The sequence below is a fragment of the Spea bombifrons genome, chromosome 5 (genome assembly GCF_027358695.1).
Source record: "Spea bombifrons isolate aSpeBom1 chromosome 5, aSpeBom1.2.pri, whole genome shotgun sequence".
Lineage (NCBI taxonomy): Eukaryota > Metazoa > Chordata > Amphibia > Anura > Pelobatidae > Spea > Spea bombifrons.
This window is the reverse complement of record NC_071091.1, coordinates 60013863-60040273: the sequence shown is the minus strand read 5'-3', so window position 1 is coordinate 60040273 and position 26411 is coordinate 60013863. Positions and strand designations below refer to the sequence as shown.

The 26411-nt window shown below is 38.3% G+C and overlaps 1 protein-coding gene across 1 annotated transcript in view; it reads right to left on the bottom strand.

Annotated features, from left to right (window-relative positions):
* GALNT1 (polypeptide N-acetylgalactosaminyltransferase 1) overlaps window positions 1-26411 on the bottom strand; it is an 88965-nt gene that overhangs the window by 41833 nt on the left and 20721 nt on the right. Inside the window, exons 3-4 of the mRNA XM_053468269.1 lie at window positions 14423-14597; window positions 2655-2821 (exon numbers count right to left, since the gene is read on the bottom strand). Of these exons, the coding sequence (XP_053324244.1) occupies window positions 2655-2821; window positions 14423-14597 (342 nt within the window). The remainder of the gene's footprint in view (window positions 1-2654; window positions 2822-14422; window positions 14598-26411) is intronic.

Here is a 26411-nt window from a genome sequence, read left to right as displayed (position 1 = left end):
AAGATTAAGCATCGAGTGAACAGAAGTTTTCATATAGAAAATAGAGGAAAACCATTCTATAAAGATCATAATTTACGTAATTGTATGGAATTTTTATATGATGCAGTATTCCACATTTCTCATTTAATAACTTATTTATTTTAATACGTGCTCCCTATGGAAAAGCAAGTAAAAAGTCTCAAATCTTTAAAGAGAAAATCCCTAATTTCTGACTCTTAAGTAAAAAGCATTCTGTCCTGGGGGAAAGAAAAAAGGTTTTTGTAAAATTTCTAGGAAATAAAAATAAAATTTTAACAAAAAGATAACAATGTTTTAGATAATGTTTACCAATATACAAAATCACTCATCCTCAGCTAATCATTGTACTTCAAATATAAATGCACAGTGTTGGCTTACAAACGAGTGTTCAATCAATCTTACTGGGTTTCAAATTAAGATTTATCGGTAGTAAAGGATTCATACAGGAAAAAAAAATCCCGAGAGGGAAAAAATGACACCAATATGTATTTGAATAACAAATAGCAAGTGCTATTGATCTTGTAAAACAAATGTATATATTTCTACATTGCACCAAGATAATGAGGAAACATGCTTCTTCAATATCCATTCTGTAGACGGCTTTCTATCATGCTGAGCTGAGAATGTCAAAGAAAGGTCATAGGGTCACTGTTTCTAATGTTCCATCTTCACAAACACATCTTGGTAGCAAGTACTGCTTTTCTACGTGGCGCTTCGAGGCACACAACACAATTATTAATCATACTCAGAATTTGGACTTCCTTTGACTGCGTTATATCAATCAGGTCACTGAGATGCAGTAAATAAATGGACATGAAAACCATCTTCCAGTGGGAATATGAAGCATTTGTAGTCTACTAGGCATCCCCCCCACCCCTAAAACCCCTCACAAGCAAACATTCTATTTTTTTTACATTACTGTTATCAAAATGACCATGTGTGACACACACACACACACACACAACTGTTTTGATGGGCGGCATGTGATGTTCTTCACTGCTAAAAGTCTTGCTGTCTGGGAAGGTAATTCTCTGCCCCCGTAACAATACCTGCTAAACTGGATGGATTTAAGATTTGACCATTTTATTGTTTAGAGATTAATCTACACCTTAATAGACTGTACTTCTGGTTCTCAAGCCCCAATCACTACTCATAACTTTCTCTATTCCTCCAATAGGTTGGAGATCTGCTGCCACTGGGACAGGAAATACATCTATCTGTTGGGTGTGTGGACATTTTGCGGAAATATCAATAAAGAAATTTGCCAACCATGGCAAACTGCTTAAATCATTGTCTATGTGGCTGGCATATATAAAGAGCAAGCTGATGCATAATAGGCTATATACTAGGTCATTAAAACAGCTAATAAAGTCTGCAAATGATTGCAATTAAACAAAACCATCCTTTTCTCTGCAGTAGAATAAGAAAATAAAACCCAATAACGCAATACATGATGCGATGCAACGCAAAATACATATTTCCTATTCCAGGCACAAGAATTCTTCAATAACTCCAAAGGCTCAATCAACAGGAGGTGTTATAATGCCTCACGACTGATATTTTATATCTCTGGGCATTCTCTCGTGGCTCAAAGTTTACTAACTCAACAGGAATTAATAAAAAAACAAACAAAAAAAAACAAGCACTTGTTAACCTATAAAGCCCTGCAAGCAGGAACACATGGAGGCAAATCTAGATTCTACCATTACCAAGAACATCAGACACTTGTGTCGAACGAGTTTATAGCATGTTATCTTGAGAAAATAATTTCTTTAATTACAGCACTGTCAGAGGAGACAGGACTGAAGTAATTTTTTAATGCTGCAAGATGCAGGGTCGCTGGTTAATTATTTACATCAGTTGTCAGAGTATACTCTTCCGGTTATTAAATCTATAGATTTCTTTAAACTATGTGTTCCTGATCAGCCTGGTAATAGCAGTATCGGTTGCCTTACTTGCTCCCAGATCTGCAATAAAATATGCAGCAATGTATAAGGGGGCAGGCCATCTCAATAAACCTATAATTTATGAACAGACATCACTACTACCATAGTGCAATTTGTATACTTAACCCATCATGCCCATAAAAATCATTAAAAAGATATCAAGCTGTGTACAAGTTCTCAAGAAAACACTAAGACTTAGCCCAAGGCTTGACAAACCTTGGGCGGCAGGTGGCCATGGCGACTAGAAACCTCTTCCTGGCAACCAGGGTTTTGCGGGACAACGGGAATCCGGCAGCCTATGCTTTCCTGCGGGGGCCGTGGTAAAGCAGGTTGCCGCATGTTTCAAGAATGCTAATATTTTAGAAGAATGGGTACTACACTGCGCTCAACTACAATACGGTGGCAACAAACTAGGGAATATGTGGTATAAAAAGGTAAAGGAGGATGTAGAGGAACATTAAGCAGAGAAAATACGCAAATTACAGTAAATTCATGATGGAGCTCCCGCAGTTGAGGTGGTGAGAAATTGTGTAGAGTACGCACAGATTAGCTAGGATATACAGAAAAATTTATATCTTTCTATTAGCTGGACAAAAACGTGAAGCCTGTGAAGGACTTTAAAACACTGTATTATTAGGAAGACAATAAAAGGCACTTAGAGGTCTTTGATGACCTGTAGTAAGCACATACCTCTTTCACTGGCATCATCTACCAAAATAATTTCTTGCAGTAAATGCCGCGGAGACCGGTTTATTACACTGTGTACTGTCCTTAGCAGCGTGGTCCAAGCTTCATTGTGAAATACTATCACAACACTTGTCGAGGGCAAGTTATCCGCGTATACTTTTGTTTTACAACTGGGAAAAAAGAAGAACGTACATTTAATAAACGCTCGCTCATAATTTATTTAACCACTGGTATGTTATTACATCAATGAAAATAAATCCAACACTTCAATACATTAGACACAATAGTGTAGGAATCACTAGCAAATCTTAGAAGAGTGTCTTGGTCTACGTTATTCGGACTTAAAATTGATTAAATGGTACTGCTGCAGCTAGGAAGGCAAAAGAACATTTAGAAAAATGGAAAACTGAGTTTGCTCATAAAAGATAATATTAAATGAATACTAAAGTGTTTAAACATTTCTTTTAAAGTGGTTTGTTTTGTAAGCAGATAAACTTATCTACGACTTAAATTCAATACAGCCTGCCACACTGAGAACAAGCCAAGTTATTTTGTTTTTCTATATTCAATTTTGTCCATAAAATAGATTTTAAGTATAATTAGGAAAAAAGCAGTCTTCATTTTTACTTTCTCCTGTCCTAATAATCTATTTAAAAAAAAGAAACGTATATGACTGTACCTTTAGTGTGGAGTAGAATTACGCACTTGATTAAAATTTACAATACATATAATGACTAGTAATATGTTTATGTGAAAATAAAATACATAAGTAAATATGTACCTTTCAACGAACAAACAAAACACCACAACAAGAAAATAACTTAATAAAATGCCCCCGAATGGGGCAGAACTGTGCTTACTAACAGTTCACAGGATGATATTATCAAGTAATATTCCCCGTTAAAGGCAACTTAGGCCAGTTAAGAAACGTTTTCACCATCTACGTTTTACCCGCCTCCTACAATGACGGATTAGGTTGTGTTTTGCATTAGTTAGCAAATATACAAGCCAACCTTTTCACACGTTCCTATGAAATGTAGGTCTCTCCCCTTTACACTTAATGATAGATTAATCCAACTTGTGCAGAAACGTACACAACATAACAAATATATTCAATGTATGTAAGTTGTAGCTGCTGCGGCCTCTCCCCCAGTGGCCTCCTTATAAGCGGCTATGTAAGAGTTACACTTGAGTTAAAAGGGAAGGGAAACGACATGCCAGCTACCACCGCAGAAAGCGGCTACACCACCATCGGAACCAGATCAACTCATCCCCATGAAAGCAGTCCTCCCCTATTGTTTCACTTCCCCCTCAACCACTGACTAGATTGTAAGCTCGCAAGAGCAGGGCCCTCTTCTCCCTCTGTACCAGTTTGTTACTGTATGTGTTTTTGTATGTGAAATTGTGACTGTAACAGCGCTGCGGAATCTGCCGGCGCTTTATAAATAAATGTAATGTAATGTAATGTACATTGAAAAAGTGATCATCCAACCAACAGATATTGGGATCTACACCAGAATAGGAAACAAAAAAAAAAAAGAAAAGAAAACGCTAGCCAGAACAAGATGGTCTGCTGTAAATTAAAAGAAAATATTTTTATTTTTTTGTAAAACATTAAGACCAACACATAGAGCTGATTTTCAAATCATTTAAATTTACATTTCTCAAGGAATGACCCACTTGGATAATGCCAATGTCTTTGCAGACATGAACCTGCTTCCAAGAAAAGAGGCTATATTCATTACTGAATTGTTTTCAATTAAAAGAGTAGGCAGAAGCTGGCCCTGGATGTACACAGTGCCAAGTGTTATGATATGGTAACACATTACAATGAAGGACGCTTATTTGTTTTGTCAGTAGTGAGGAAGTCTGGAAAAATATCAGCAATCTCTGACACACGCTAATACTTCCTCCACACTTCCTGCTTGCTTACCCAACAGTCCACGTTTGAATAGCTCGTACATCTCACCCATAGAGCTTCTGTTGAATTACTGGCAGGCAGACAAAGCTCACCATGCTATAACAAATCTTTCCTAACCAAATTAAAAAAGCAGACGTGCTTGTAAATTAAAAATTATATATACACCTATAAGTATATCTTGCAGAGTAAAGTAATTATGCTATGAAATGTATTAGTTTTGTACACTATAATCCTGAGATCTCCTCTAATACTTCAAACCATTGTGTTTTTGTCAGAAACAATCCTGTGGAAACATATTTTGATCACATTTCAGCGACAACACTAAAGAGGACAACACTAAAGAGGACAACATCTGGCCACTTTCTACTAAACTCATTAAGGGAACCTGTTTTTGGGCAGATGGGCAAGGCCAACTTAGACCTCCGCTATGTCGGTAAAAGAACCCTAACACTTACCGGTAATTTCAGTAATCTAATATTATCATGCAAACAAAACATAAAACCTTTAACAAGCCTGTCTCCCAACTGCTCGTGTTGGAATTTATTCAACATCTAATTCTTACTGTATGTATAGGCATTCTGTTTTCATAAATGCACCTAAAACATTCTTGTAAAAGTTGGACATAAAATAGTACAGAATGAATAAAAACAACAAGCACAGCTGATAAGGTGATGTACAGAATTCAGAACACCACAAATCAGCCCTACCTGTAGGCGGTGATTTATTAAGTAGAGTCTGGCTTTATACAGCTCAAGCTAATTAACTCTAAAAAGGTCTTCTGAAGGTACCTACAGCATCAATTACAGGTTTATCCAATTATACTAATCTCAGCAATTAGATCATGTTGCCATTGTGGGATAACATTCATAAGGAAGCAATTTAATGAGTACAGAAAGATAAATACTTGGCAGAGATTATCAGGTTTGGTAAAGCTTTTAATCACAAGAATGAAGAATACACGTCTTTATAACATTTATCTACAGGTTACTTTGAAATTTTAACATCCACAAATAATTTATATATTTAAGTGGTTAAATCAGCTGTATACGCACATACAGAGCTGGCTGGGGTGTTTTATAAAGATGGATGACTTTGATCTTAAAAATAAACATTTTTTTCCCTCATGAGTAGAAAATTAATTAAAAAGTTTGTGATGAATACGCTATCACAGATAGTGGAGTAGTTTAATAAAACACATCAGATGGAATGATGCAGGTAAAAAGAAATATAGCCAATTGCTACCAAAGACCAAAACATATTTGTCCTCTTCAACGCATATGATATTGCTGCTAATTACTGGTCATTTACTGTGCATGTGGACGCGGTTGTCCCATTAGCATGCTGAATCGTTTTTAAATACCCAATCTGTTGGAGTTTTCCCATTTGTATGTAATTAGCGTTCATTTTCATTCCAGATTTCCTCCCGAGGAAGCCTGGCAGTTTATGGATTAAAATGATTAACTCAATCTATGCTACAGTGCAATTTTTTGATACTGCTGTTACGAGTTAAAAGGTAGATTTTACAGCAACCCTTATTATGTGAAATGCATTCTGTATTTGCCAGGACTTCATTTTTTTTTTTTTTTTTTTTTATTATCAAAAGCCTTCATATTACCCAGACCAATACAAGAAATCCTCACTTAACATCACAGATAAAGTCGCATGTTCAAAGAACCTGAGGGAAAAAACTAATAATAATAATAAAATTCGAAAGTTTTTCTACCTTCTCTGCCAACCACTTCCGTGTCCCCATCTGCTTTTCCACAGCTCCACTTCTAATTTTGCATCTTCTTGCTCTTCAGTATCCAGAATTTTTTTCTGCCGTTGTGCACGTTTCATGGTGTGTTCTTTCTTGGCCCTTGCGTCTGTGAATCAGGCTTCTAGGTGCACTTCTGCAAAAGGGCACAGCTTCAAGGAACATCATTCCTTCCCCATTTTTCCACCTGGGGGAGATTTACCCAGAAGCTCTGCCCCCTCGTGGAAGTGCGCTGAGAAGCCTGATTCACGGATACACAGGCCAAGAAAGAAGACACTGCGAAAGCAGGTGAAGACAGAAGACTGAAGAGCAAGGACTTACAAGATCATAAATGAAGCTATGGGAAAGGAGACAGGGACATGGAAGCGGTTGGCAGAGAAGGAAGGGAGACATTCACAGTGAGTGAAAGGGTATCAACATTTTAAGGATAGTGTATAGCATATATGTAGTAGCACATATTGTGTGTTTATCTGCGTCTCCGCTAAGAATTCCTTGAGTACCTTAAAAACAGGAACATCGGAGTCCTTGTTGCAAGACTTACTCAACCAGTCCATTTACACTATGAAGGCTGTCAATAGCCTCCACAGCAGTAAGGGGGCTATGTTCTCATACCGAAGTACTTGGTAAACAGGACAGTGGTGTGCTTGGTCTAGATTTTATATATAGAAATATAGATAATAAAACAGAATAATAAAATATCCCCTCCTATACAGATCACGAAAATAGAACATGTACAAAGAATCGATGATACCTATTACAGCAAGTGACATTGTCTGGTTAGCTTGTGGTATACAATTTTTACTAAGACCAGTGTAACCCACAGCTGCATTAGAAATGTATGCCCTACATATAAACACAGAGACGGATCCTGCAGATTAAGCAATGAATTGTAAGGAATACAGAAAACTATACATACCAAGACATTCCGTCCAATAAGTGCTGGAGGCACCAAATACTACTTGTATGTATGAGATATATACATTAAATATATAACAGCCTGGAATGCAAATAATGGCCTATCTGTATATAGTGCAAATGAGATGCTGATGCCAAGACATGCACATTTTTCTACCAAGAGGAAAGGAACAGAAATGCATCGATATAATACAGTCAACTACACAACACTAGGTCCTGTGTTTCAGTATCCACTGCCAATTCATCTAACAATCCTTAAAAGTTAGAGTATGAGATAGAAAGGCTACGTGTTTAAGAAGAGGTCAAAGAATCAAAGTAGCTGCTGTTCTGAATATATTAGACACATGTATCTGTTATTTTTATGACAAATATCAAATAAGCCTTTATGTAAAATATATTAAGTCACCTAAAGTCTACTGCTGCGTCCAACATTTTGAACGGTATGCTGCGGATGTCTGCTCACACTGTAAAACAGCATGGTAAAGGATGCTTAAAATACCGCACAGTCGGCTCACACAAGCAGTGGATGTTTGCGTGCCTCAGGCAGGAGAAAACTCAGCCATCTGGCCAACAAATTCAAGAGCTCTTTCTACAACTACGACAACATTTATTGTATATTTAATACAACAGAATGTTTATTTAGACACACACACAGTCAGTTTTGAGTTTTGAGAATGACACAAATATTAACTTTTCACAACCTCTGCTGCCTCAGTTTAGATGATGGCAATTTGCATATACTCCAGAATGTTATGAAGAGTGATCAGAAAAGTCCCTCTTTGCCATGAAAATGAACTTAATCCCAAAAATACATTTCCACTGCATTTCAGCCCTGCACCAAAAGGACCAGCTGACATGTCAGCATACCACGGCAATCTCCGGGTCAAACCCGGAGAGAGAGTTCCCAGGTATGCATGTCAGTGATTCTCTGGTTAACACAGGTTAGAGTGTTGACAATGACAAGGCAGGAGATCACTCTGTTATGCTGATTGAGTAGAATAACAGACTGGAATCTTTAAAAGGAGAGTGGTGCATGGCTACCTGCAAGGATACATGGGTTGTCATCATTGCTTTGCAGAAAAAAAGGCTTCACAGGCAAGGATATTGCTGCTAGTAAATCAACCATTTACCCGATCATCAAGAACCTCAAGGAGAGAGGTTCAATTGTTGTGAAGAATGTCTCAGGGCGCCCAAGAAAGTCCAGCAAACTCCGGGACCGTGTCATAAAGTTGATTCAGCTGCCGTATCAGGGCACCACCAGTGCAGAGCTTGCTCAGGAATGGCATCAGGCAGGGGTGAGTGCATCTTCACACAGTGAGGCGAAGACTTTTGAAGGATGGCCTGGTGTCAAGAAGGGCAGCAAAGAAGCCACTTCTCTCCAGGAAAAACATCAGGGACAGACTAATTCTGCAAAAGGTACAGGGATTGGACTGCTGAGGACTGGCGTAAAGTCATTTTCTTTGATGAGTCTCCATTGATTGATGATGAGTTTAGGGCATCCAGAAAAAAGCGTATCCAGAGAAGACAAGGTTAACGGTACCATCAGTCCTGTGTCATGCCAACAGTAAAGCATACTGAGAACATTCATGTATGTGGTTGCCCCTCAGCCAAGGTAGTGGGCTCACTCACAATTTTGCATAAGAACACAGCCATGAATGAAAAATGGTACCAAAGATTTTCTAAGGGGTTCAAGCCAGGGGATTGGGGTGGTCATGGTAGGACCTTTATTTTATGGTCAGTAAACCATTTTAATGTTGATTTGGCTGTATTTTTTGGATCGTTGCCCTGCATGGCCCATTTTTAGCTTTCTATCAGAGGCAGTCAGGTGTTCATTTAATATCTGTTGATATATGATAGAGTTTATGATGCTATGTATCCAAAATCTCCAGGTCCTCTGCCAAAACAACAGCCCCAAAACATTAAAAAGTCACCCACCATATTTACCTGTGGGCATCAAGTACTTATCCATATATACCTCTCGGTGTGCACCAACCCACCTTTGGTGTTTATTGCCAAAAAGCTCTGACCATAGAACCTGATCCCAATTGAAGTTGCAGCAGTGTCTTGCAAATTGAAGATAGTTGAGTTTGTTTTTGGATGAGAGTAGAGGCTTTTTTCTTGAAACCCCTAAAAAAACTTGCGGTGATGTCAGATTGCATTTTTGTAGACTTTATGCGCACAAGATGCAACCAACTTCAGCAATTCTCCAGCTGTTATCCTTAGAGATTTTATGGCCACTCCAACTATTCTCTTCACAGAATATTTCCAGTTGACTAGAACTTCATAATTATTGCCCTGATGATGGAAATGGGCATTTTCAAGGCTTTTGCTATTTTCTTCCATTTCCCATTTTGTGAAGCTCAACAACCTTTTGCCACACATCGCAGCTTACCAATTCTAATTAATGACTAGGAATTTGGCCTATGTGTTACCTAATATCGATATACCTGTGAAACAGGAAGCCATGGTTGAACAATTTCCTGTCCCTAGTCACCAAGATTTATTAAAAATGTAAAATATCAATGGGTATGTACTTACATATATTTTTCTCATATGAATTCTAAGGGTGCCAATAATTGAGCCATAAATATATTACATTTTCTTTGGATAAACCTGTGTTTATATCCACAAGGGAAAAGCATTATTATGTATTTTTTTAAGAAAAGGTCAAGGTGGGCGCCGTTATCATGGCAAAGTTAGGTAGCACAAATTATTGACAAAAAAGGTTTGCCAATAATTATGCCACACATTTCACAATTATTTTTTTATATAAACATGTGTTGTGTTTGTATACAAACACACGCATACTGCCAGTTTGAGATCACTTAGCTGTTTTCATAGGAAAACAAGGACATTTCTACATGTAACAAACAATATAATGTTATTACTTTTTGTCATTTCTTAAACTCCTCAGTTTCTCATGGGTTGACATTCTGTTAAAATGCTGTGAATGTAAAAAGCACAGATTACTAATAAAATGACAGATCAAGTGAGGCAGTGTACTCAAACGCACACACATATATATACAGTTCACAAGTAGGTTTGTTATTTAGTGTGTGCGCGTGACAGTTAGGACATTTACACAGGGTAATTAATACAGGAGTCATTTCAAAGGAAAACACAACAGCTGTATAAGGTTGAATCTTTTTGAAAATTCTCTTTTACACCTCCGGGCTTTTTAAAATATAGCTAATTTTCTGTCAGCTTTGTGGGATATCCAAATATACAAAGACACACCAAGGCTGAAAATATACTTTAACAACCCAAGGCCGCAAGAAATCAGGGGCCTTCGATGTTGTGCTTTCAAGGCAATTCACTAAAAACTAGAAATCATAGAGCACAGACTACAAAAATATTCAAGGGCATATTAGAAAGAGCTTAAAAAGGTCCAAAGACAAAGAGCTCCTTTAATTTTATTCCTTTTAAAGGCAACGGATTCAAGCAATAAGCGTCCGCTAAAAGACATGACACACCAGGGAGAGCATAAAAAAAATAAATCTATATTGATCTCTGGATAAGACTTCTCATTAGCAGAACAATTACATCTTATGAACAATTTGTGTATGAGCAAAATTGAATTTGATGGCAGATGCAGATCACACAAGATGTAGATCTCCTGGCTAACCCTATGATTCCGAGCACCAATAGTTACATTCTGTATAAGGGGATTCAAAAAGGAGACTTCTTGAGAATGCAATTCTGTAAATTAATTGCTTATAAAAGCATTGCTGCACATATACAACCTGAATGACCCTAAACATGATGGTGGACTTGAGTAAGAACTTAAGGGACAAGCTCACTTTTCCACACAAATCCTTGCTTTAAGTTCGGCTAGGAGCCAACCTGGATTTGGACTTGTAGTTAAGGGTTTTACATGGACAATCATATCTCAGGAATCAGTGAATCACTGATAATTGCTGAACAATGTATTTGGTTATCTCATTTTTTTTTCAGTAGAAACATGAATTTCTATTTCATTTGGATTCTTCTCTGTGAAATCCAGGCTAATATTGAAACCCAAAACCTAGTGTGTCTATTTGATGGTATGTGTAACATACTACACATCTTATGGCTAACACTGCGGTACAATAAATGTCTGTGATCAAACACTATTCATGCTCAAAAGGATATGTTTTAAAATATATATCCATGCCGAAAATAGGAGCACTAGCAGAACCTCATATTAAAAAGCAAAAATGTTTATCAGTTTAGGTATATATCTATCTATCTATCTATCTATATATATATATATACCTAAACTGATAAACATTTTTGCGCTTTAATATATATATTATATATACACGGTATATGTGGCACAACAAGCTAATCGTAGGAGAGATATGACCATACGATAATGACTGGTTGCATTGTGTTTCCCTAAGAAGCTTAATCTTTCACGCCTGTACTGACACAATAGAGAGACTGATTAAGGAGAACACCAGATTTAAACTGTTTGCCTTTATAACGATAATTAGCTGGTGGTGTGGTTCTTGTTGAACTAGCCTGATGATATATTTGCCATGAGTCAACGTTCTTTCTTTTTTTTTTTTTAAAGCCGGTGGTAGTTTGCTTCTGTGGCAGAGATGACAGAGGACTATAATTACTTGCATTAGGTTGGAATCAATTTTAATTAAAAAAATGCAGATAACTATTGGTTATTTAAACACCAGGAAACATGCTTTATAGAAATAGTTTTCTTTTCCCTAGCATTTCTCAGGCAATGCAAAAGGCAAAAGCATTCTACAGAGAGAAAAAAAATGATTCATCGCCTACTGCACTTGGGAGTCCACCGGTCTTAGTTAATTTATGATAATTATCTTTACCTTACTATTTTTTAATCAGTGGATTTGTTTTGGGAATCACTTGGATTAAATGTCAAGGCACCATTTTACACCAGCGGCAAAAACCAGAACAACAATGTCCCATCCCTTACACATTGTATATGGCAGGGCTGCATTACAAGCAGTACTGTGCTGCGTGACGCACTTTTTACTTGCTTTCCAACAAAAGGCGCTGTCTGGTAAACAATCATCAAACCTATTGGGATGATTTTTATTTGAACTACAAGTCGAACATAAAAGAGAAACACAAAAAATGAGTATGCTCAATGTAACATGCAACTCTTTTGATCAGCATTCAGTTAATCTGTATCAAAGGCTAAAGAAAAATCACAGTCCCTTGGAGCTGTATCAAAGGCACATGGTGACTGTAGCTTTATCTCGTTTTAACATAATCTTTGCTCCGCTTTGAGCATCCGTCATAAGATGTGGTGCTGCTTTGGACACAGCAACCGTAATGAAAGTAAATGGCATGTTATCGTCCAGTGTGTTCACTTGTTGGAGAAAGAGCTGTGTATCCAGGGAACAGCCAGGAATTATTTTCACGATACATAAAAAATTTAATAAAATGGAGGAAAAAAATACTTATTTGAAAAAGTACTCGTCTACAAAAGCTAATGAAAAAACGTGCTAAATAGATTTTAATACTTGTCCTGAGTTCAGAGACACCCAATTTTTTTTTTTTTATCCTTTTAACAAGTTATGAGGCTATACGTACAAGTAGGATATTGCTATTTCAAAACCATTTTTTGAAACCTGGTCATCTTGCCCCCATGTTATATCTGGAAAATATTTGAAGCCGGCCAATTCAATTTGTCATTTAGTAATTGAACTCTTTCCATGCACTAATTCTGCCACCAGTCATTGTCAAAATATTTTTTTGTGTTTTTTCCCCAAACACATTGTACTTTACGTGTGAATTTACAGCTCCTGGTATCACCTTAAACCACCACCCATGTGTTCAGCAATATCCCCTGAGTACAGTGATACCATATATCCGTAGGTTTGCTGGGTTGTTTGGACAGATTTAGGAGCTGTGTAATTTTTTATTTGGAACCATATATTTCTGCAAATTAGATACCCCATGGTATTTTAAACGCTGGGATTTAAACTTTTTCCATTCTGGGACTTTTGGAAAGATACAGCACTGATTTTAGAACTTGCTCAATAAAACATTTTGTTTTTTTAACATTTTATCTGACTTTTTTACATTTTGTTTGGACTGGATAGTTCCCCTGATGATGACATCACTAGAAAATAGTTTTTGTCTGCTGTGACAGCAATAACTTCAAACAAGCCCTTACGGTATTTGCATATCAGATCTGCATCACTTTTAAGGGGAATCTAAGACCACTCTTCCTTACAGAACTGCTTAAGCTCAGCCACATCATCTCTAATGTGTTAAGGTCTGAGCTCTGACTGGACCATTCCAAAAGGCAGATTTTCTTTTTTGAAACCATTCTGTAGTAGATTAACTTTGATGTTTAGGGTCACTGTCCTGCTGCATTACACAACTTCTCACTGCCAAGTAACTTCTTGACCCAAGTGACCCTTCTATAGCAATCAAAAGTAACATCTGGAGTGTAAAGAATTTACTGTCATTACACAAGTTTCCCCCAGATATTATGTCAATTGCTTTTGATTAGCATGGAATTCACCTAAAGAGCAAATGAGTTCCCATGCAGTCTCTGATGGGCAAGGAATAAAATTGAGAAGAAAGGCCTGTGTCATAAACACCAATATCTCATTGCTAACAGACATTAGGGCTGTCCAGTACTGAATCCTACACTGACCGATATGTTTACTAAGGACCTTACAGGATGTGAACCTGGAAGGATTTCTGAATGATTTGATCAATTTGAATTGTTTTCATTAAAGACGAGTATCTAAAATCCCAGCCAGGAATTTGGTACTGCAAGTTTGCTCCATCAATTCTCTGGTAAGTATATCCTTGGGGGATTTAGTTAACTGAAATGTATCGCAATGCAAAAAGATTTCTTCATTTCGCTACTTTTATTCATTTTTGAATGAAGAATCTGTCGTTTTTATTCCAAACTATTCAAAGTTTAAAAACAGCCATTATACATTTTAAAGCCCAGGTCTCAATATAACAATGTCAACATAGGTTTCCTGTGTAAACTGCAATTTCTATTTGCTCCTGAAGCATTTAAAATATACCGCACTCACTGAAATGTAACCACTTTTCAGGCTGCACAGCCTAATGTCTCCTTGGGTAATATCTCTCCAGCGCTAATGGGTGCTTGGCAGGCCATTCACTCAAAGTAGTTTCCTTTTCAATTACACACAGCTTTTATCATAATAAACAGTGCAACCTACTTACCCTTCTAACCGGACATCAGGTAAAGATCTGTTGAGTGCTATCATTTCACTTGCCATTAGATTGAACTGATTGATTTTGAACATTTCCTTCATCTTCTCTTGGTCCTCTTTGGGTAGGACGACAGGCTTCCCCATTTCTCCAGGGCCTTCGTGTGGTTTTTGAATCACATCAGAACCTGGAATGAAAAACGTATGTGAGACAAACTGTAGCTCTGCAGCAAACCGACTAAAAAAAAAAAAAAAAAGCTTCCCTTTTCCTCAATTTAAGGCAATGATAGAATAGGTTTGCCCTCATCTATGTTTTGGTTTGAAGCCACGTTTGGTAAACCTTTATTACATATATTACACAAAGTAATCTATTTACCATGATAGCAGAAAAAAAGATGGATTTATTTCTTCTCTGGCTAGATTCATCACATACGTAAGCCTACCCTCATCACCACGGAAATGCTTTTAATATTATAAGCACAGTAAGTTCATTTCTGCCTAGCACAGTTCTTATGTCTGTTTAACAGTGTGCTGCGATCACACTTCCCTCAAACCCAAATTGGTAATCTGCATGGACAAGTGAGGTGACGCCATTTTAAAATGATGTATTTGCATACTTCTACCTATAATTTCCTATTTGTGCTCTATGACCTATTTAAATGACACTATACCAGTGGGTAAAACTAGCACATAACAGCATTTACTTATGTGATGAAGTACCAGCTCTAAACAAACCATAAATGAAATACATACAGAAAATCAACCGTCTCACGCGCACAGCTTCAATATTTTGGGAATTTCGAAATATAACTATGTGAAAAGCTAGAATTTGGTGGAACTAATGAAGTAAAATAATATTAGCGATGATACCAAATACCTCAAAGGATTCAGTAACTATATTTCACATGAGAGAAATGTTACGGTAATGGGCACGCTCTAAAACTAAGGCGTCGGAGGCTTAAGTGTAATGGAGTAGTTCAATAAGATGGTAGTCGATTGGTAGGTTAGCTTTCCAAATAAGCGGCAGAGTTTAATCCAGTACAAGAATTTAAACCTGCATGGTGCTCTATTCTAAACATAAAACAAGGCCAAATACCACGTAAAGTTTTGAAGTGTCACAGTAGGTACTAAAATGGGCAGAAAATCTAATCATCTAGCTTTTATGTGGAAGTCTCTGTTACAGACTACACGATATAGGACATTACTGGGGCCCTGGCACTTGAAGGCCAACGGTAGAAAAAAAATGGATGGGAAGAACATATTTCCCAACATCTAAAAATGGCCAATAAAGGACATTTTTGTTTCAAATGGTGTGATTAGAGTAAGGCATTTGTAATGTGTTATTTACAGTTGTTTATAAAGCCATGTTCTGCCATTTCTACGTTTCTGGGGTGGAAGAGGAATTTTTACAAACGGTGCACTTACCTAATTTCAAATTACTTTGATTTAATTATATCAATAGGGTGCTAGGGATGGACTTTCTGTTCTAAGCTAAATATTACATTACCATTAATGCCAGGGTATAGCATTAAATATACATATAAAGTCATGCAGAACTATTTTACATGTAATGTTTATAACAATTATTACCCAGAATAAAAAATTTCACCTAGTTAATCATGCCATTGAAAGGACATCTTACAAGCTTTCTGAAGTAATAGTCTAAAATCCCTAAAATGTTCAATATATTTTATACCTACAGCCCTTTCAAACATACTGGACAAAATTACTATAAGAATGTAACGATAAATATGCTTTTTACATCTGAAAGTTTTGATGAAAATACCCATCTCATTATTTTGGTCAGCTTTATTACAAAATAAACATTTTATGAAAAATAAAAAATTAAAGGTTTCCAGATATCAAATTACCAAAACACAAGCAGGAGAAAATCTAACTTTGCTACTTTGTTGAATGCATCTGATGATATGATACCAAGCCTAGACAGTTGTGCGGGAAAACATACTCTTGGAGTAAATCATTTGACTGCATGTTATGATGGGTAAAGAGATTAGATTAAGCCAAAAAAGTAATTTTTTTTTAAAAAAAGAGTGAAAGCTGTGGATCTTAAGAGCTCAGGGTGCCAAGAATTCATAACACAAATACTGACAGTGTGTTTTTTGGCTGTTTTCAGTTATGCGGGAGAGCAGCGCAGGAACATCAACAGTAAAGGAGAGGTGACATTTTCCATGCAGGAGGTCAAGACGACAGCACTGGAGTCCAGCGGGTACACTCCATCATTAGGAAAAAAGCGAGCTGACTGTACGTCCGTAAAAAGAATCCCAGATATCATACGCTACTAAAATGCCACCCTTCAAATGACCATGTCTGCTCTGAAGCTGGGAGAATTCTTATTAACATTCTGCTCACTGTCGAGCAATGAATGTTTATAGAGAAACTTAAGAGGCTCTTAAAAGACATCAGGAGTTGGGCAATTATATGACTTCCATCGTGAGCAGAGACAGAAGCAGGCATTTTATTTTTGCCAGCTGCTTGTAGGTGTGCCCATGGAAATCTCTCATTTCAAGAATGACTAATAGAGGAGTGTCACAAATCGTCTGAACACGGTACCCATTTTCATCCACGCAATTAATCATCTTAACATTTTAAAGTAGTCCTTCCCTTTTCCTATTAGTTATTTCATCTAAAGGATTTCAGATAACCTGAAATGTTAAGTGGCAAATATGGCAATTTCATTTGCAAAACATGCTAGCTGGCGCAAGAATGATGCTTCATCAGAGGCTGAACGTCACACGAAACTGAGGAGATGACTTTTATTCAACTAAACAATCTCAGAAAGTAGCTTCGGATTCTCCATCACCTCCTGTTCTTGTTCACACCTATGCAAGAAGCATTCCCACCGATTTCAAACGGAAGTGCGTTCTATCTAGTGATAAGCTTCAAGCGGCCAAACCCAGTACAAAACGAACACATATTAAGAACTTTAACGTGTATTGGTAATTGTTTCTGGAGCTGCACACAGACACTAAAGTGTCCCTTTAAATGGAAATATTTATTCAACTAAACTATCTCAGAAATTAGCTTCGGATTCTCCATCAGCTCAATAGACAAACTGAGACCGAACTGTGACAGATGATGTCTAACAGATGCAGAACAAATTGCTGGCCAAGCCTGGAGTATTACTGGATCAATTGGGATCTCCATCCCATGTTGCTGGAAGCAGCACTTCTCCATGGTATCTAGGTGAAGAACTAAATAGGTGCCTTGTTAACAGCAAAGGCTATCTTCGTCAGCTGAAGGGGTCATGTGCTAGTTTACATTAAAGGAAATTATTGTAGCACACAAAGCGTAGGGCAGATTTCTTACAGCACTGACGTGACACTGCTCCCCTCCTGAAAGATATGTTTCAAGACCCCTGAAGTAATAAACAGTATTTTGCAAGACAGTGGGATATCATAACCGTGCTGTAAAGGTTGTAAAATGGATCTGCCTAGCCTTTTCATGGCCAATATACAGGGATATACGAAACAGACAATGACAATAGGATGGCTCCTAAAGAAGAGGATAGGCACTGAGACCTGTACATTTCTTTGAAGAAGAATGCGGTAGGGCTCTATGATGGTAACTCAACATAGAGAAGGTGTGTGTATGTACATATAAATATAACATTTTAATAAGTGCAGTGAACCAGTGTGTTTAAAGACCCTGTAAGAGTAAATCATGGAAGCTTTTATGTCCTATGCCGTAGCAATAGACATATCCATTACTGCATATGATTGATATCGGCCACACGTATAAATCGCAGCGCTCCTCTGGAGGATAACACCATGTAGACTAGTAGCCATTTCCTTCCTGATCAAGAATCATTCTCCCAGTATGGCAAAACTAAGACATGCAAGATACGGTTCTGTAGCAGTGCTGCAGCTCTGCTTTGGTTTCCAAGGTATAACACTAAATGATAATTCTCTCGTTTGTGGATGTATAAGCGTACAAGAAAAAATATATTTTTAAGGAATATTGTTTATGTGATTTTGTGCATATGAATATAGTTCCTATTTAAGTAATGCTCTTGTGTTTCATTAGAGGACAGAATGTGTCACCAGATAAGAACCATTCGGCCCATCTAGTTGATGTTAATGGTGGTTGTTGGGGGAGGGGATAGCATCAACCTTTTCAATACTATTACCTTAGCTATCTAGTGGAAAAACCATGACACCAAAGCATACGTTATCCCACTGCTTAGTAGGGTAATAAAGTCCTACGGGTCTTGCAATCACATTTTAATCAAGCTGAAGGTATGAGGGACAAACTGGTGCAGCTAGGAGCTATAAAACACCTAACACACGCTCCACCGGCGTACAAGCCGGCTTCATCAGGGGGCCTTACAAATTACTAGATGACAGCAAAGAAGGCCAAGAAATCCAGTAATGTCTGTTTTATTCTTGAGCATAATAGTCATCCCTATGATCACAAACAAAGCAGGGAGAGGGGGCATTTTATACACATGTGTAAATTACATGTATTTTTATCCCCCATAATTAACACAAACTCCAACACACTCAGACATCCACACACCCTCCTAACGCGCAGATCCATAGTGAGAGCTGACACGCTACTACCGCAGAGGCATGCAATATCAAGTTACATGACTCTATGCAAGTGGGTCAGCACCGTTTGAAGAATTAGGGCCCCCCCAACCAAGCCTTTCCACGGATGGATTGCAACCTTATTGAAACGGGTAGCACTCTAGCTATTGCTGTTTGACAACATGCATAGTTCACATTACTGTGACCTCTGTATGTCTTAGAGCTTGAGTTCTTCAACAATAACATGGAAGACATAGACATGTACTCATGGCTGCCTGCTAACAACTTTGTCCAAAACCCACAGTTTTAGAAAGAAAAACTGGGATTTTTTTCAAGCATCAGCACAAGTTAATATCTTCAATGTCAATTTCATGGTCTTTGTCTTGCAAATAAATGTCTGTTTTATCGTATCGACTAGTTATTCTGAATACAAGCACAGTCTAATAGAAGGTTCCAGATCTTTTGTGTCAATTATGTAGTAACATCAATTAAACTACCACTTTCGAAGCATAGCGTCATAAATGCCATCTCGCAAAACGTTCCACAACACTACACTCTGAATGTGAAATGAGAAAAAAAAAAACTTCAAGAAAATGAAGGTTGACTTGGCAAGCCACCACGAGTTTCGGGATCAATATTTGAGTTCAACCATTGAAAGGAATAGATATTTCATTTGGGAATGGTTCTATATAATTTATTTTTCAAAGGGTATTGTGTGCAGAGATGGATTGTCGTGTTAATGGATGCTTCTCAAGAAAATGTATAACTGACAGCTAAGTCACAAAGGATTTATAAAACTAAATGCTATCTCTCATCTGATATAATACAAGAACAAAGCTGTTCTGACTCTTAAGCCTTGATACTGACCCTTACACAGCGCACCCCACTCTTATGGATACTGAAAAATGTAGCCCAATGAAGCACAGCATTCATAGAGTACCAGCTCTACTCTTACCATATGGTTACTGCTGCCCAGGCACGATTGTTCATGAAAGTCCCAAGCATGTGCTCAAGCTTAGTGTAAATTTAAAGGGGAAGACCCAGTTTAGTATTATTTTTTTGTTAACCATTGATACTGTATGCAGCACTGCAATATATGCAGACTACAGATTTTTTTAATGGAACACACTAGCACACAAAAATGTAGTTCTGTTTTTTAATGTATGTCAAAATCTTCTAACACTGTTTTAGCTAATTGAAAAGCTAATTCAAGGTATTGAGCTGGGCCCTCTTCCCCTTTTGTAGCGGTATGTTTTTTACTACAAATCCTAGGTATGCACCGATATATCGGTGGCCGAAAATCACACTCCTATCATGCCCAGGCATACCCAGATTCCAGCATGTACTGGCTGACTTGGCATGATAGAAATGTGATTGCTAACAGCAATCACACTTCTATCATGCCCAAGATCCAGCGTGTACTGGCTGCCTGGGCATGACAGGAGTGTGATTGATGTTGCATATACATGTATTATAGCAATGACACTCCTATCATGCACAAGCAGCCACAGTAGCTAAAGCTAACAGAAATTACACTTCTATCATGCCCAAGTTCCAGGATGAGTGTGATTGATGTTAGCAATCACACTCCTATCATGCCCAGACAGCCAGTACATGCTGGACTCTGGGCATGATAGGAGTCATGAAAATGAACCTTTATTGGAAGCTCTAGATTGCTTCTGGGAGAGGATGACACTCCTATCAAGCCCAGGTTCCAGCACGTACTGGCTGCTGTACTAGCAACCAACATCAATCACACTCATATTATGCCTAGTACATGCTGGACCCTGGGCATGATAGGAGTGAGTGTCATATCACACATTTCATATACATGGTGTCATTAAATCACACTGACTACTATCATCACATGCTGGAATCACTCAGATTCCAACATAAACTGACCGCCTGGGCATTACAGGAGTTTAATTACGGTTTGAGTTTATTATTATTATTATTTTTTGTCCAATTTTAGTGTGTTACTTATATTTAATAAAAGTGTGGGTTTTTTTCTTCTAAGGGGGGGGTGGGTCATTTTCGGTTTCGGACAAGTAGATCCTGAATTTTCGGTTTCGGTCCAGAATTTTAATTTCGGTGCATCCTTATTGGCAATGAAATACAAGAATATAAAAAGGCCAAAATTTTGTTTCTGTAACTGTGATGGTAACAGTAACTATATGTTAGTAGTGTCAATAAAAAAAACAAAAAAAAAAAAACACATATAAACACATGTATTTACTTGTTCTATAACCAAAACTTCCAATGTTTGGGCAACATATATATCAGGGCTCGACAAATCCCAGGCGCCAGGTGGCCATGACGACTCAGAATTTTGTCCTGGCACCTAGGTGTTTGTCAGCACAGCAGAGCCACTCAGAGCCCGCCCCGGAGCCTGAGATCACTCCCACGGAGTGATTCTGTAGGCTGAAACCGTGATTGCATGAAAACCTGCAATCGTGTTTTCAGCTACCACAGGCAGCTTCAGGAAAGGGGGTTGAGTGTTGATTGGGTACTTGACCTGACACAACACCCCCCTGCTGCCTGATCGCTCCATGAGAGCGAAAGTGCAGCGTTAACCCCTTCAATGCCGCGATTTAGGGGTTAATTCCCGTTTTGTATGGGGCTCTGCTGCTGGTGGTCTGCCAGCAACAGCAAAAACGAGCCCCCACAAGCCCTGTGATGACTCCTGTAGGCATGGAAGCCTACAGCAGTCATCAAAGAGACTCCCCCTGCAATGGCTGGTCTATAGACCAGCAATTGCGTCCCAGCTGCCAGAGGCAGCTTCAGGGACAGGGGGAGAGGGTTCTTCGGTCTCCACATGAGTGTGGAGACCAGCCCCAACAACCCCCCTCTGCCTGATCGCTCCATCGCTCCATGAGAGCAACAGTGCAGCGTTAACCCCTTCAATTCCACAATTGTGTATAACACATTTGTGGCATTGCAGGGGTTAACATTTGTCCCCACAAGCTTGTGCTGACTAAATATCAGTCAATGCTGTGCTCCAATGGAACATCAGCATTGAAAGCGTTAAAAAAATAAATAAAAAAAAATAAAAAATAAATAAAAAAAAAATACACAACAACAACAAAAACCAGCACTAACCTGAAAGTCCAGGGTGCTTCCAGGTCAAATACTGTGATTTTAGTAAGCGGGCTGATGATGATCAGATCACTCCGAACCAACTGTTAGTTTAAAAAAAAAATCCTGGCTCCTAACTTTTTTAGCTGGCGCCTAGATTCACAACAAATTTGTCAAGCCCTGATATATATATTATATACATAACAATATTTACACATATCTCATTTAAATTAAAGCAAAGGCATATAACACAAGGAAATTATTGCAGTTACAGGAGTCTGTTATTTTTTGTTCCTCTCAATGCTGTCCGTAGCTCAGCAAACAAATCATGTGATAGGATTTGTGCGAGCGTTTAACTGTTCTTTCTTGCTGTGGGCTTTGGAATTATACTGGATAAATTATTAAGACCTTCTCGTTGCCTGGGGGGAAAAAAGGATTTGTTCTTCAGTGATCCTTTCTCACATCCTAAGATGAACATAAATAAAGGTGTTTCCGTTTTTTAAGGAGAGAAGTCAAAAGGCCAAAATCGAATGAACAGTTATACAGACTACAGATTTGTATATATATTAGCCCTTGCACCATAACAGAGAGCCCCTAAAATATATAAAAAATAATTTTCAATTATATGTTGACTCTGGGACAGAGCAGTTTCATAAGAAACTTCTACAGTTGTTCTAAACAAGTTGCAGGTGATACTCTCTTGATTATAAGCATTGTAAAAAATCGTTTCCATGAAGTCACCAAAAAGCAGCTGACATTTTTTACCTGGTCATATGACTTGGGTCACTAAGAGCTTAATTAGCTTGAGGGCAAAGAACATGCAGTTGGAAAGTACAGCAAAGCAAAATGAAGTATGCAGAGATACAAGGCCACCACCAGGAGGGTACACCCGGTAATCGTGTTTTGGGCTAGGCCCTGCTGCTTGGTCGTAGAACAGTGCTGAGAAGGGGTGCTGTGGGGGCATGGTAGCCAATGTGCTCAGTGGGGCCACGTAACGTGCATTACGTGACCCCACAGCAGTAGGGAGACACTTGAATGGCAACTCCACAAAGCAAGCTCTAGTGGAATCGGGTACGGAGGGGACAAAGCGGTGTGTGTTTCTGTGTATAAAGTTAGTCTGTGCTAGAGCATGTCTATGTCAAAATATAGTGTTAAAGCGTGTGTATAAGATGGAGAGGAGGAGAAACAATATGCATATGTGCGTGTGTGTACAGTGTTAGAATGGGTGGGTCATTGAGTGAGCGAGTGTGAGTTTGAACGTTATTGGGGGGGGGCACTAACCTTAGGCTTTAACTTGCTCTCATAAGGGGTGCTTATGGGAGGATCATAAGGTGGGCAATGAGTGAGGCAATGGGAGTGACATAGGGGCTTGGACTTTAACTGCCTGTACTGGGCACCAAGATTTGTGATGGCAGCCCTGCAGAGACATGGGTACTAGATGAGAGGTTGTTAGAACTTGATAATACAAGTTATTATTAACAATAGACATTTAGTCAATGAGCTGGGTTACCAAACCTCTATCATGCCATTAAAGGGAATGTATACCCAAACTGTATGGAAAACATGAATTTATAATATGTGATCTTTCCTTTTCCTCTTACAGGCAGTAACAATTTTCTTTGACGCTTTAAAACATTCCCTCAGCGAATTTTCCGTGGTTCTTACAATCATACACACACATTCCTTGGTAAACGATAAGAAATAAGAACTCATTATAGAGATTTATTCCTTACGCCAACTCTAGAAAAGGTATTACCGTATTTTCTCGATTATAAGACAAGGTTTTTTTCAGAGCTTTTTTCAGAGTTTTTTTCAGATCTCAAATAGCGGTGTGACTACAAGATTAAGATCCAGATCCTCCGAAGCGCTGCAGGGGATCCAGATCCTCCTCTCCAGCAGCCGGTGGAGGTCTGTGCCATGCGCGCAGACAACCTCTGCTGCTGCCGGGGCTTCTATGATGGAGCACCGGCATCACATGACCTTCTGGTGCTTATTCACAGAAGCCCCGGCAGAAATGTCAGCAGCAGCAGAGGTTGTTTGTGCGCATCGCACAGACCTTCACCGGCCGCCACCACTACACACCAAGGAATCTGAAGCACGAGGAGAAGTCTAGGGAAGCACTGGTAAGTCGGGGGTCAAGAGTCACACCTGGCGGCAAAGTGGCATATAAGGGGGTATAAGGCACATCTGGGGGCAGAGTGGCATATAGGGGGGAACAAGGCACATCTGGGGGGCAGAGTGGCATATAATGGCAGATATGCATAACTGTGGGCAGGTTGGCAAATAAAAGGGAACAAAAAAATGCAATGAAAAATTGTTTACATATGAATATTTACTAGTAAAACTTGTTTCTTTTATAGGGTAGTCTTATATTCATTTTTTCCTAAATTAATATTCAAATTTTGGGGGGTCGTCTTATAAATCAGAGTAATCTTATAATCGAGCAAATAGGGTAATTTACAAAGTGCAAGCTTCATGCTATAGAGTCATGATAGTATCTTTCCTAGCAAGATGGCTGTGTTTTGCTTTGGATTCATCATTTTCATTTTACCATTTAGAGATGTCACTATTTTACTTGTAGAGAGGAACGAATCACATATTCAACTGATTTAACCTAAGCAGCAAATACAGGTTTACTTCATAGATCTGATTACTGCAAGTTAGTCATAGAGGCCAAGGAACATATTAACATATAAAACCAATTAAATGTTTATTAAACAGATAGCAGCGGTAGGATGGGAAAATGGAGATAGACAGACTGAGGCATCACACAGTAAGACACTCATTTCCAGTGGGATACTCAGTGAGTGAATAAGCCAAAATGACCTTTCGTGTCGTGAGAAGGAGTGTAATCCAGTTGTAATGTTGCCTATGAAAAAATGTAGTCCTGGTTTCACGGTTAGGAATGTAATTGGGGTGATTATAATGAAATCATTGTTGTTTCAGGAGATGAACGTGTCATTCTAATGTCCAAAGACATTATCGGAACAATAGCACAATAATAATCCATCAATCAGGATATCGGGATGCAGAATAGGTTGAGAGTATAGTCACACGCAGAAAGTTATAGCAAAGTGTTAAGGTAGTGACAAAGCGACTAGAACTGTACAGTTAGTCACTGTCCTAACGTTGTGCTACAGGCTATACACGCGGTGTCTAAAAGGTCAGCTATAAAACACCATGTGAAACTGTAGCCTAGGAAAGTAGGATCCTACAATAAGAAAGAAGGCTGTAGTGGAGCATCACTACAAACCTGGCAGGTGAAATATCACTTAACTTCATTGTCAAATGAAATAACCTAACAAAGATGAGTTGTGTACAATATAGGAGTATAGTAGGAATCAAAACACCAAACAAAAAATGATTGTAAAACTTGACTTTTAATACTAATTAATCACTGTAACTATGGGGGGGGTCAATCCTCTTAGTAGGAGCTCAATGCCATTCTGAGATGATGCACATTATTTCTTTTGCATTTTGCTAAATAATTACCGTATTACCAGATGCAAATTGAACTATTCTGACTTGTATCAGAAATAAGGCTTTATTGCATTATTTTTGTCTTTGCATCTACACAGCTTTGGCTGGGAAGCATCCTGCCGAGTTTAGTGTTTGTTGTTCTGTTCTCATTTTTTTTTAAATGACTGATGACTCCATTTGCTGTAAAACACACGTTCCTAAGGCTTCCTGAATATATTTCATTCCAGTTCGGTGCTGACTGCAGTCAAGTACCGTCACTCACATGGATGGCCAAATGGGGCACCCCAGATGTGCGACGTCGCATACAAAACAGCTGGTATGCAACACAACAAGGGACATGACATGGTAACATCACTCTGCCCTGATTCCAAACTGTAATTCAAATTAAAATAAACATTTTAGCAATGAAACTCAAAGAACATACACATAATTTCTACTAAATGTTATAGTAAACAATGTCGTGGATAGGCCGTCCCACTGCAGAACAAAGCTGCTATTTTTACTCTTTTATTTATATAATGCCAACAATTTAGGCTGCACTTAATACAATACATATATTCAAGGGGTATGACAAGACTAAAATAGGACAGACAAAGACAAACCGATTAGGTGCTGTTGTCCTTGTTTCTAATATCTTCAGAAGATGCCACCTCTGACAGCCTCTCAGACCTATTTGATGCCTGCCCCTTGAAGGCAATTCACACAAACTTTGTGCATCAAACAAAAACTACTAAACTAGCTTTTTAAAATCTTTTTGATAATGTAGAACCAAGATCCTAACATCTACTGATATTTAACTATTATAGTCTATCTCGGTGCTTCAGCCAAGAGGTCCACAGCCAAATTGTCTTATTAGCATGCCGTGACGCAAAAATAAAAGAAAAACAATCGGAAAATAAA